We start from the raw sequence: 13,634 nt of genomic DNA on the forward strand, positions 1-13,634 counted from the left end.
CTGATCCCTCGTCTCTGCTTGGACCGGTGCCCCGAGGGGCCCATTCTTGTTGCAGGAGCTCTGGCTGTTCTACCAAGGATGGCCTGTTTCCATGGGTCCATTCTTGGTTTGGGGGTCACATGGAACAAGGCTAGCCCCCCTTTAGATGCTGAAGGAAGGTCTCCTACACCTCCCTTTAGCTTTTCTTCTCTGGTCTTCCCAAGTGTGTTTAAATAGGATATCTGTTTAGGTTCCCATGTGTCCTATGTATTTTATGATCCTTTCTCCTTCTTTCTTGCCTTCTTTGGATTACATATTTTTACGGTCTCAGTTCCAGCACCCTACCCTGCCCAACATGAGCTTGCTGATTATATGTGGTTTTGTTGTGATTGTGGCATTTACAATCACAACATGCATCCTTGACTTATTAAAATCGAATTAAATGAGTACTTTCATCATTTACCGGATGAAGGAAAAACCTTATCAGTGTGACTCCATTTGGTCTCTGCAAATCTGCCCACACAGCAAGATGTCCATATGTTTTAAACTCCACACTACATTATTTTTATTGTTTATATTGGGGGTGACAAATTTTTTCTATAAATGGCCAAATGGTAAATAGTTTAGGGTTTGTGGCTCATGCATGGTCTCTATTACATGTACTTCTTTGTTTTTTTTTAACTTTTAAAAATGTAGAAACCATTCTTCTCTAGAGAGCCATACAAAAATAGGCTGTGGGCAGATTTGACCCATGGGCCATTGTTTGCTGGCTTCCATTTTATACAGTCAATATTATTTTGAACTTATCTACATATTCACTCTCTTTGTACTTCATTCCTTCTTATGTTGCTATGCTTCTATATGGGATCATTTTCCTTGTAACATTTAGAATGTGTCATTCCACCGTCTTCTGGCCTCCGTTGTTTCTGATAAGTTGACTGTTAATCATGATGTTGGTCTCCTGTATGTGATTTTCTTCTGCTATTCTTGAAATTTTTTCCTTGGCTTTAGAACTACACCAAGACACATGAATTATTACAGTTAAAGTAGGTAGAATTCTCTTTGTGTTTTTCCTACCTTAAAGGTTTGTTGTTCTCTTTTTTCCCCAATCTTCTTTGATTTGTGGCTCAATATTTTTCTTCAAATGTGGCAAGTTTTCAGCCATAATCTCTTCAAATCCCTTTCTGCCTCTTTCTCTGCTTCTTCTGGGACACATTACCTATATGTTTATGTGTTTGCCAGTAGCCACAGATCTCTGAGGTTCTGTTTATTTTTCTTCAATCTTTTTTCTTCTGTATTTTTCAGAAATGTACCTTCTACTGATCTATTGATCTGTCTTGAAGTTTACACATTTTTTTTTTCCTACCATCTCAGGTCTGTGGCTGAGCCAATCCAGTAAATCTTTCAGTATTGTATTTTTCAACTCTGGATTTCTTTTGTTTTAATAACTTCTATTTGTTGAGTCTTTAGTCTTTATTTTTTCTTTAATTCCTTGAACATATATACAATAGCTGCTTTGAAAACTTTGCCTGCAAAATCCAACATCTGGGCCCACTCAGAACTGATTTCCATAGACTGCATTTTTTTTTCCTGAGTACAAGACTCACTTTTCAGTTACACGGCATGTCTAGTAATTTTTGGTTGCAAATTGGACATGTTCAATAAAATGTCAAAATTCTGGATTCATTTGATTTTTCTGAAGGTTTTTACGAACTTTCCTAGACATAAGCAGTGGAATCGGTCTCCTTCATGGTGTGTAGCCACTGATGTCTTTGATCAGGTTTTTATTTCTTATTTTTATCTCTTTAACCTGGCATCCTAGTAGCCAGCCCTGGGTCTACACACTTGAGTGATCAGTCAGTGATTCAGACAGGTCATGCTCAAACGCCTTGGGTTTGTAAGGCTCTGTTTATTGGTCTGTGTGTGGGTTGGGGAAGGAGCACAAAGATTCAATCAATTCTCAAGTTTCTCTTTACCTAGGGCTCTTTTAGGTCTTTCTAGCACATGTGTAAATTTCCAGCCAGCCAGGAGTAAGTGAAGAGCATATTTTAGCCTTTCTCATTTCCTGATTGAATATCTGATTGGTTCACCTCTCACTCTAACTGGGAAAAAGACACCAGGCTAACAGAGCTGTGGATGTTACTCATTTCTTAGTCCACCACTTTTCACTGTCTATTGTCTGTTTTGTTTTTTTAATCTCTCTTGGTTTCTGTTTATTTGGTGTTGTTTCTTGGTAATTTTTTTTAACTGAAAGCCAAGCATTAGAAATATAATTCCATGCTGTAAGTGGTGCTATCTTCCTTCATAAGGGTAGACAGGTAGGGGCAGATCACCTTAATCTAACCGAGAATAAAAATGATTCAAAGCCAACTTCCATCTATTTGGAGGATGGTCTATCTCAAGTTTATTCCTACTCCAAGGGTCTAGCTCTTTGAAGCATCAACTGAAACCTCGGAAATTTACTAGGCCCCTCTTCCTTGATGGGCATTAAATTTCAGTGTTTTCCTCTAGCTCCACGGAACTGCCCAAGCTCTGCACTGCATGTTAGCCTCTTACCTGCTGATGTCTCTTGTCCAAGATTTGGCAAATGTTTCTAGGGTAAAACCGGCGTCAAATGTTGGGTCCACACTCTTCGCTTCCTTTCTCTTTGGCTATTGACCTCTCAAGTTCTTGCTGCCTTTAGGAGTCCCAGTGGAGGTGCATGTATACACATGCATACACACACATGGAGTGTGGAAATGCACAATAGGATGTCTGCAGAGCAAAAAATTAATGCCCAGAAGATTCCATAGTGGTTGCAGGAAAAAATGTAGGGATCCATCTATTGTCTTCAAAAACAGGCTCCTTTGAGCCCCTTTAAAACCTTTTAGATCTAGAGTCAGCAGATTGGAAGCTCAATCCAGTCCTACTTCTTGAAAGAAAAATTTTAACTTTTGCTACTACAAAATGATGCTAATAATGACATCTTTCTCTCTGGACTGTTTTGATAATGAACAGCACCTTTCATCAAAATGAACATATTTCAGTATATATTTGTGCAGGCACCGGGCTAGATTTTCTGCTTATATTATTTGACTTAAAGGTTTTTGTTTGTTTGTTTTTGTTTTTGTTTTAGAAATTATAGAGTGCTGAGTGTATTCGCAGTCATAAAAATCTTTTTTAAAGGAAACTACTTTTTATGGCAGGGGACCAAAGGGTTTCTTTGAGGAGAGATTTTTTTTTTTTGTATCTCAGGCTTGGAGCCTGGAGAACTGGGAGATGTACGGAATAGGACATTTCTCAAAGACCAGGAGATAGGTGGCTTCCAGCACCAACGATCCTTTACCTGGCAATCTGGAGGTAGGTCCCAGGTTCCCATCTGGGGTTCCTAGGGCTAAAGGCTATTGCTGATCACCAGAGATGCCATTTTCCTGTTTAAGCTTGATGATCTCTTTACAGTAAGCAGTACAGATCAGGCGTTGGTTGGCAAATAATGGCCAATGGGCTAAATCCAGCCTTATGCCTGTTTTTGGATGACCTGTGAGCTAAAAATGGATTTTACATTTTTAGATTCTTTTTTTTTTTTTATGTGGATGTCCACTTATTCCAACACTGTTTGTTGAAAAGACTATCTTTTCTCCATTGTACTGCCTTTGCTTCTTTGTCAAAGATCAGTTGACTTTATCTACATGGGTCTATTTCTGGACTCTCTATTGTGTCCCATGGATTTATTTGTTCTTCTGCCAATATCATATTGTAGCTTTATAGTAGGTCTTGAGGTTGGATCGTGTCAGTTCTGTGAGTTTTTACTGCTTCGATATTCTGTTGGCTATTCTGGGTCTTTTGCCTTTTCATATAAACTTTAAAATCTTCATTGAGGGGCGCCTGGGTAGCTCAGTTGGTTAAGCATCTGCCTTTGGCTCAGGTCATGATCCCAGGGTCCTGGGATCGAGCCCCGCATCGGGCTCCCTGCTCGGCGGGGAACCTGCTTCTCCCTCTGCCTGCCGCTCCCCCTGCTTGTGCCCTCTCTCTCTGACAAATAAATAAATAAAATAAAATAAAAATCAGTTCGTTGATATCCACAAAGGTTTTTAAAAATGTAAATGGTTGGGAAAAATAGAAGAGTATTTCACGACATACGAAAATTATATGAAATTCAAATTTCAGTCTCCATAAAGTTAATTTGTTTATATCTTGTCTGTGGCTGCTTTCGCACTACTCCAGAGCTGAGCAGTGACAAGACAGTATGGTCTGCAAAACCTAAAATATGGACTATGTGGCACTTTACAGAAAACGTGTGCCGACCCCTGATCTGGATCTTAGGCTGTGACTTACACTTTGCTCTTTGGCTGTGAGCACAGCCTCCAGAGCCAGGCTGCCCATTTTCAAATCCTGCTATCACCATTACTAACTGTGTCACCTTTAAAATGTCACTTAATCTTTCTGAGCCTCTTTTATCCACGAAGTGGAGATCATGGCTTTTATCTCCTAGAGCTGTTGTAGGGAGCAAATGAATTATTTCATGTAAGGGTTTAGAAAGCCTGGCGCATAGAGGCTGCATATTAAGTGTTAGCTGTCATATACATGTTTAGCCTAGCTTAAAAAAAATATTACAGGGTGCCTGGGTGGCTCAGATGGTTAAGCGTCTGCCTTCGGCTCAGGTCATGATCCCAGGGTCCTGGGATCGAGTGCCGCATCAGGCTCCCTGCTCACAGAGTCTGCTTCTCCCTCTCCCTCTGCCATTCCCTCTGCTTTTGCTTTTCTGTCTATCTCTCTGTCAAATAAATAAATAAAATCTTTAAAAAATATATTACAAAAATAGTCTCACCTCTCTGCCCTGCTAATTCAACAGCCTCACTACTCCCAGAGCAAGGATCATCTTAAAATACATGTTAACACTCATCTTTTTAAACATCAGCGTGAGTCCCTGTTGCTCACAGAGGAGGAGCCTGGCATTTGCAGCTCCACAGCCCAGCTGCCCTCCTCTACCCTCCTCTACCTGCCCTCCACTCCCCTTCCCTCCCGTTACAAACCTGCTCCGCACTCTGTGCTTATCCACAACTCTGTGGGTCCCCATCATGTGGCTCTTTCTGCCCAGAAAGCTTTCTTCTGGGAATGTAAAACTTGCCACTGAGATCTGGGGGCAAGTTATAGCCATCATTGCGGCCACGAGCTCTAACATGGAAACTAGTGCCTGATCTTACGGTGGGCAGGCGATGAAATACACTCCTGCTGCTTGTGAAACTCCAGATAAATTCTTTTCGGGTCAAAAAGAAGGTGGAGGTAGAAAAGGAATCAAGCCCTCTCCCCCAAGTCAGCCCCACCCCCAGCACTGTCTAATGCTGTTGGGGAGTTCTCACCAGCCTTTGACAAAGAGCGTGCACCCTGGGCAGAGAACTGGGCGGGGAGAAGTCCGAGGTCACCAGGAACTGGGATGTCTGATTACATGTCAGTATCATAAACGTATCACGAAGCTGTTAGAGTAAACATCAAGATGACATAACGACATGAAAAATATTCACGATGTAATATTAAGGGGAACTTGCAGGACACAAGATTGCATCCACATTGATTAAATGGACAGTGTGCCTGCTCCAGAGCCTGATGATAGACCCAAGAGGGAGAACAAATCACTTTTGGTTATTGGGGTAGTGGAACTGTGGGTGAATTTTTGTTCCTTTACATAGAGTGCTGTTAATTGTACTACACTGTTTTTTTGTGTATTTAAGATGTTTTATGGGAAAACTTATTGGCTTAGACACTTAAGATGAATCTTTTGTCATATGTAAATTGTATTTTTAAAAGGTAAAGAAAATGCAAATATTTTTAAAAGACTGGTCCAAAGTAAACTGGGATGAGGATAGTGTCTTTGCAGTTTCTCTACCTGCCTTTTCTTCCCTTCCATCTCACACTCAGCAAGACCCCTCGGGACAGCTCCTGTCCAGCCACGATGTACAGTCACAGCTGCTGGGAATCCCACAATTAGGTCTTAAATTCACATAACCCTTCAGACAATTCCAGAAGGTCTTTTGCCTTCCCTGCTTTGTCCCGGATCCCCAAACGACAGCAGGTATTCGTCCAACGTTACCTTCCTCAAGAATTCTGCCCTTTGCTAAGGAACAAGTGAAGGTATCTGTGGTAACATGCTAGATAATAATGCAGTACAGGGTTAGTATTGACCCCTCCCAGATCACACTTTTGCTTTTCAACCTGGAGATTCTCCCTTCATAGGCTGCATTAAAGGAAGCATGTGTCCCAGACAATGGAGGTGATCGTTGGAGGAATGAATCTGGACTTTCCTAACACAAGGGACATTACTGAGCTGGGCACTTAGGTAGGGCTGGGAGGAAGGGCAGGAAAGCTACAAATCTGGGTGGGTGTTATTTTCAGCTAAATAATCTGAGCTATATTTGCTTTCTTTTAGGACCCACCCAGGCCCACACCTCGCCTGGAGAGAACACGGAAGAGCAACGATCGCCCGAGGTGAGAGGCTTTGTCCTGGTGGGAGAAGTGGGGGGGGAGTGGGGTTCCTTTCTAGCAGGTAAATCCATTTCTTGATGCAAATTGGCAAGCCCCTCCCTGAAGCCCGGGGGGGGGGCGGTCGGGCAGCCTGGCACAACAGAAGTAGTGCAACTGTATCTCCTGGAATTTGGGGCTCATCACCCCTGCACACTAAGCTGGTGGTTCCTAGAAATGTCCAGAAAGAGTTATAAATGGGCTTGTTATCTCTGTGAACTTTGAAGCAGATGCTGTGAATTATCTGAAGGCATCTGGGTGAGGTCTTCCCAGAACATCCACAAGATAAGAGTTGAGCATAAATTCTTTATCTCTTACCGAAGTAATTCAAGAGAAATTAACCTGTGTCTTGTAACAGCGAGATGCGGTCAAGCACCTTATTTACTGCATGTTTTCCCCTGTTAGAATAGTTCCCTTTCTTCTCTTGCTTCTGGGGAGGAAACCTGATCTCCCTTCCCCAAGCCTTCCATGTGATTCACAGAAGCAGAGGATGCTCTGGGCTTGCATGGGGATCTGGGGAGGCCTGGATGGTCTTGAGGACCTGAGTACTGGTCATCCAGTCCCTCCTCTGCTCTCAGCAGCTCCTCTGGCTTAGGACACACCAGTCTTGGCGGGGGGGGAGGGGGGGGACTTGAGAGTTCCCATTTTCCAGTTTACCGTTTCCAGCAGCAAATAAACATAATGCCTCCTGTATCTGCTTTTGTGTAGATCATCAAATTAAAAGAGGGAAAGTAGATAATATAAAAAACCTATGATAGCAAAGAATGGATTTTTTAACTTTTTAGTCTATATAATTTAGTCTATATATATATTTAGTCTCTTAATTATTTTTTTTTAATTGTGGTCAAATACACATAACATAAAATTTACCATTTTCACCATTTCTGAGTGTACGATTCAATGGCATTAAGACAATCACATTGCTGGGCAACCATCACCACTCTCTGTCTCCAGGTCTTTCTCATCATCCCAAGAATTGATTTTTATTCTTTTTTTTTTCTTTCCTCCCTGCCCCCCACCTCCCCCCAACTGTTCTGAGGCATCCTTACCTGCCACTTGCTAAGATCATTGTCAGTAGACACACGTCCCCTTTTACTAGGTGAACAGGGTATGGAGTTAGATGAACATGACTACGGATAATCATAGTTGCTTCTAGATTTTGAGCCTAGAGGAGACAAGTACGTGGTCAAAGTACACCGAGGTTTCAGGACCTGCCATATTTCTTTATAAGGCAGTTGATGTTTCTGATGTTTGGTTTCGGTTGCAGACACTGAAGAATTTTCCATTCCCATGCAACTCGGAGAAGTCAGGATCCAGCGTGCCTCCTAAGTCAGGTATGTGGCCCCGAGCCATGAGCTTGGAAGCCTGGCAGTTTCTCCCTGGAGTGGCCAACAGAGGCTCCGACCCTACTCCTCTTGCATCTTTTGGCCATTCAGGCCTCTTTTCCAGCCCCCATCCTTCACACCTCCTCCTCTCCCCTCAGCCGTTTCTGTAGAGGGCCACCAGAGATCAAACCAACATGGCCACCCTGGTGAGGGTGACCGCCGGGAGCTCCCCTCTGGGGGTGCAGAGGGTGTGGGTTGGAGCTTGGTCATTCGCCTGCCCTCCTGGATGTAAGCGGTAGTAGCTGCCGTAGACATTTTTCTCCTATAATGGGCTAGATTTGTCTAACACCTGGATGGTATGAGTGTTGCTCTGGAGCTGGCTGTCTTCTCTGGCTTTATCCTATTAAATGGCTGCATTACAGACTGTGTTTAATGGCTTTGCTTATGTTTGCACTGCCCTAACTTATTAGAGTTTCCAGTTAAGCATGCTATTCTTACTCTTCCATTATATAAGGAGTGTAGCTAGAAAAAGAAATCAATATACCTCTTAGGAAACGGTTTCTTTAGGAGGTTTACTTTTAATGGCCCTGTAACATGATCAGGAGGTCAGTGGTTTCTAGGGAGACTTAATCCTAAAAATGCTGGTGGCCCAGGTGGGTCACGGAGGCTTCCTGGTGTATCATTTGCATATAGCTTGCGTCTGACATTTATGTGTGTTCACAGACTTTGAGCGATGTTCTCTGACACTCAAGCTAACATGATCCCTTTTGTACCCAGGTGGTTTGCGTTTTAACTTGATACCCTTTACGTATTAATGGGAGCCCAGAAATGTAGAGCCAAGGGATAGAGGGAAGCAAGAGATAGAAAGAAGGCCGGGCAGGAGGGAAAAGGAGGGCCATGAGCGACTTTCCATGGGACACCTGTGGCTTGCAGAGAAGAGTGAGCCTCTTTCCAGAGGGGTTCCTATGGGTCCCAGTGACCTCCTGGTCTTCAGCATTCCACCTCAGGCTGGCGGATGTGGGTCTGCCCCTCCCATTTGGCATCTTTGGCTAAGACCTTGGGGAAGGTAGATCTGACCTTCTCAAATGGGTTCTTGTCTTTGCAGTCCACTCTGTGAGACCTTCTGATATTAAATTTGTGGCAGCCATGGGCAACGTGGAAACTGTGAGTATTTCAAGGAGACAGAGGTGAGAGTCAGGGTTTGGGACTGGAAGCCTCAGACTGAACTCCTGGTAGCCAGGCAGGATGTTTTGTTTTGGGAGAGAAGAACATTCTCTGACTTGGGGACATTGTAAAACCTAGAGGGTCTGTGTCCTTTTTGTTTTTCTTTCTTAATATCAAATGAATGCCTCCTTTTACATTAATATGTGGAAACTTTCAAAGGTTCTCATTAATAAATTAAACCAATTGATAAATTAAGTCAAAGATCACACAGAATTTTAGAAATCATTTCTTAAGCTTTATTTATGAGATAAAGAAAAAAAATGTCCTTACCTGCTTGGTAAATTTTTAAAAAATCTACCCAGCTTTGCTAATAGATTTTAAGTGGCCTATTTTATATTTCTTAAGCTTTATTTATGAGATAAAGAAAAAAAATGTCCTTACCTGGTTGGTAAATTTTTAAAAAATCTACCCAGCTTTGCTAATAGATTTTAAGTGGCCTATTTTATATTGTCGGGTAAAGGAGAAAGAAAGCAAGGAGAGAGGTGGAAAGAATGAGGAGAGAGGGAAAAGCAGAAAGAGAGGGTCTGGAGAGAAGGGGGTTGGAGAGCAGCGCAGAACGTCAACACGATTCCGTAGTCAGTGCTGGCTTCCCGCAGCCCCGCCCGGCCTGGTCGCAGGGAGGGTCCCCAGCCCCGCCGCCCCCAGGGCCAGCAGCCCTCACTGAACAGAATCCCCATCAGGCCAGCGTTCTCCGCTCTGCCTCAGAGCCCCGCGGCTGCACCCCTGCACCGGAACGGAGACATCCCCCACCACCATCCCCTTCAGAGTCTTCCTCCCTCCTCCACCTACTGAGGCTCCTTCCCAGTGGCCCTCCCCTGTCCCTGCTGCAGGCTGTCCTCCCTGCAACCTCCGCCCCTTCCCCCGGACCCCCGCCATCCCCCTCGGCCACCTCACTGCCAGCCCCGGCCCCCTCCCCAGGCACTGTGCCAGCCCTCCAGAAAGAACCAGCCTTGACATTAGCAAACAGACCAGGGCCAGGGGAACCTGGCAGCAGGGCCTCCTGCCCTCGACCTCCTTCTCGGTGCTGGGTGTGACTGTAACAGTGTGTTGATGGGGGTGAAGGGAGAGGTCTAGCGGGAGAGATGTGGAAGGGGAGGTAAAGGAGAAAAGAGGCTTTATGTCATGGAGAGCACCTGTGTCGTATCCCCCACCCTGCCCCGGGACGTGGGTGACCCGAGCTGGAGGACTGGAACCCTCCCATCTGGGTCGGGAAGTTCACTGGAGGGAGCGCACTGCGGCAGGCTTCTAAAGTTCCAGCCATGTAGCGTTGGTGACTCGTGATGTCCCTTCTTTGGTGGCAGCTCCGCAGGAGTTCTCTCGCTCATGAATTATGCAGACCCCAGAGCTCCTGCCTGTCACTCAGCTCCCCTTTTCTCCTCCTGTGAGCTGGCCTGGCACCCCATCCCTGATTGTTACCCTCACACGACGGGCATCCCAGCGTCCAGGGTAAAACCTGAGAGCGCAATTCCAAGGAGGCAGCCTTCCTGTGTGCCCAGAGCCTGTGGTGGTGAATTTAGCCTGGTTTATCAGGTCCGGGAAAAATCCTGGAAAGCAGTGAATTTAGAAAGAAAAGAGTTCATAATGCTGGTACTTTTTTTTTCTTTCGAGTTCCTGGAGCTTTCTGTCACCAAGGCACAATCTTTCTTACCTGTGCCTATAGCCCGTGTTTATTGAATTGCTCTGGACAAGTTTTCCTCACCTAACGTTAAAGATCAGATTTGCAAATGTTTGTAAAAATGATTTGCAAGCTAACGTATGTGATGCATGTTCACTATAAGAAAAAAATCAAATAAAACACATGTACATAGAATAAAAAATTGAGGGTTTCATTTGATCACCTATTTGGCCCCAATACACACACACACACTACATACAGTGAGAGAGAGAGAGAGTAACCAAAATAGGGTTATACTGCAACATACTATCTGTGATTTGTTTTTTATTTTGCTTTGTTTGCCTACCTAAGAGTTCTAGACATTTTCCATGCCAGGGAAGTTACAATCCACTGTATCAATTTCCTTGAAGACAGGGTTTGTGTCTTAATTAGGTTTGCATCTCTAGCGCCATCGTGCATTCCCCAAGGAAGAATATGGCTGCCGCAGGCAAGATGGAGACATAGGAGTTTGCTGGGTTTGTCCCAGCCTTCCCTTTCTGGAACTGCTCACTGAGCTCTTCGCCGGCCCCACCCCCACCTTGTTCCTCTTGTTCTCTCCCTTTCCTTCCCCTCACCAGCCCCAACAAGCTTGTTCTAGGCAAGAGCTCTGCTATCATTCAGATCCCCTTTGGTTGGGCACAGGCTGTCCACTTTGCCTCAGCCCAGGAGCCGCCTTCCCTCCAGACTTCACCTGCCTGCCATCCTGGTTTCTGATTCCTGACTAGCACTGTAGTGGGATTTTTGTTTAACTTGCTGCCTTTCCCTGGGAAATTTTGCCTTTCAAACCCCTTACTGAGGAGTAAAAGTCTCCATCCCACTCAGAGGGAGGTTGCGGTCAGCCTGCCCTCCCAAGAAGGCTCCAGAGGGGTGACCCAGCTTTATAGACTGGTTGTCATTTGAGCTGGGTGGTTAAGGACAGACAGGCTCTTTAAAGAGAAGTAGCAGCAGACTGGGTGTAGGCAGTGTGGGTACAACTGTCACCTGTCACCACCACACCTGGAGACACTGTCTTTGAGGAATTCTGAGAGAGAAAATTTGTGTCAGGACCTGTGAAAATACTACTACTGACAATAGCTAATACATACCGAGTACTTTCTATATGCACCGGGCACAATTCCTAAGTTCCCTGGGACCCTGCAGAGGACACAACTCCCCGGTGCCTCCCAGGGTCCCGCCTCAGTCCTCCAGCCAGGGAGCCTCTTTGGCAGACCGTGTCCTGTGTTGTCCAGCATTTTACCAAGAGGAAAATCAGAAACTTACTTTGTCCATTCAAAAAATATTTAGCCAACAAATACTGATCGAATACTTAGGATGTGTCAGGCGCCGTCCTAGGTAGAAGGAATACAGTCCAGAACAAAATGGGCACAAACTCCTGCCCTCGTGGCACTTACATTTTTGAGTCTGGGGAGACCGGCAATAAACAAAATTTCAGATTAGAACAGTCACACAATAAAACAATCCCTTGTGTGTCTAAGGAGAGGTTAACAGTCTACATAGCCGCATTTAAATCTATGCTCTCCTGTCCCTGTCTCCGGTTCTGAAGAAAACATTCACACCTTCAGGTGCTCTGAGTTCTGACCCACAAGCTGCCAAGGAAGCTTGACATTCGTGAGCAGACTCGCCTTTCTCTGGACCCGTGGGCTCCCTTTTGCTGGTGGGAGGGGGTATCTGACTGGCAGCTGGAGTCTCCCAAGGACAGGCTCTGCCGCCTTCCTTGGCTGGGTTGTTCATGCCTCCTATCTTTTCCAGCCTCCAGACTCAAGGACCGTCGACCTGGAGAAGCAAAAATGGTAACTACCCTGGAACCACAGAGCCCTCAAGCTGAGAGGAGCCTTGCATAGGATCCGCTCTCAGCTCTTGGCTTCACTGATGGGGAAACCCAAGGGTTGGGGGGCGGAAATGGTTTGCTCCAGGTGCCCTTGGGAGTAGGTGGCCGAACAAGGACAAGAACAAAACCTCCTGCCTCCCAGTCCAACACTCCTGTGCCCACAAATCCCCCTGGGTCCTCTGGGTGACTAGGGAAGAAACGTGGGAAGGGCTGAGTACTTCGTTCTTGCTTCCCACCGTCTCCTTGCTCTGCTCTGTGGGGAAGCAGGCACGGTTGGACCAGGGTCTGTCTCCTTCTACTCTGGGGGCTGCATCCCTTTCCAGCTATGGACCAGACTAGAGGAGGGTCCAACAAAGCTGTTCACCCCATTTTGGTGGCTCCATAGCCATCTGCAGTGTGTCTCTAGCTCCAGGAAGGATAAATCCAGAACCAGAGCAATGCTGAGCTGCAGCTTGTTATGAACGAGACCACAGCAGTTGAGGGAAAACGTTGACAAATGCAGTCTGATGCTTGCGTGTTTGCTTCTACCTGCAGGACTGACCGAAGGCCACAGCAGACGTGCATAGAAGTGGTGACAGGTGAGTCCTATGTCTTCACGGCCAGATTCCAGACTGTCCCTATCCCTCCCAACACAGCAACATTTCGGTTAGTGAAGAGAGTGTACCCTAGTGGCCACTTCCTCATGGAGCCTGAGGAGAGTAGGGAGGTATCCTGAGAGGACAGATAAGGAACCAGGGTATGGCAAGTCACATGCCCTAAAAGGTGGGGGGTATGAGAACTGTGTCCGAGGGTCTTTGAGCAAAGAGAAGCCAGGAGGCATTAGGTTAAGGGACCCGGGCGGAGACATGAAGGGCAGCAGAGTCCTGAAGCTCATTGTCCCCCAGGACCACAGGGCTGGACTGCTAGCACTTCCTCGAGGGAAAGTGTCCACCATTCTCACTCCCTTCTCCCCACACCAAGAAGATCCAAGTCTCATTTTCAGCCCATTTCATTTTGCAGTATCTCCCTTACTTGTAAAATAAATATGTCAATTGGGTTCAGGACAATGAAAAGAAGAAAATAAAAATTAACTGCAATCCCACTACCCAGAGATGATCATTGTTAACATGTTGGCCTTTTTACATCTGCA

At 45.4% G+C, this 13,634-nt stretch overlaps 1 protein-coding gene across 1 annotated transcript in view; it reads left to right on the forward strand.

Moving 5' to 3' along the window:
- PLB1 (phospholipase B1) overlaps window positions 1-13,634 on the forward strand; it is a 140,530-nt gene that overhangs the window by 34,650 nt on the left and 92,246 nt on the right. Inside the window, exons 3-7 of the mRNA XM_078056125.1 lie at window positions 6,383-6,441; window positions 7,742-7,808; window positions 8,905-8,963; window positions 12,427-12,467; window positions 13,040-13,083. Coding sequence (XP_077912251.1) covers window positions 6,383-6,441; window positions 7,742-7,808; window positions 8,905-8,963; window positions 12,427-12,467; window positions 13,040-13,083 — 270 coding nt within the window. The remainder of the gene's footprint in view (window positions 1-6,382; window positions 6,442-7,741; window positions 7,809-8,904; window positions 8,964-12,426; window positions 12,468-13,039; window positions 13,084-13,634) is intronic.

This window comes from Halichoerus grypus, chromosome 10 (genome assembly GCF_964656455.1).
Source record: "Halichoerus grypus chromosome 10, mHalGry1.hap1.1, whole genome shotgun sequence".
Classification (NCBI taxonomy): Eukaryota; Metazoa; Chordata; class Mammalia; order Carnivora; family Phocidae; genus Halichoerus; species Halichoerus grypus.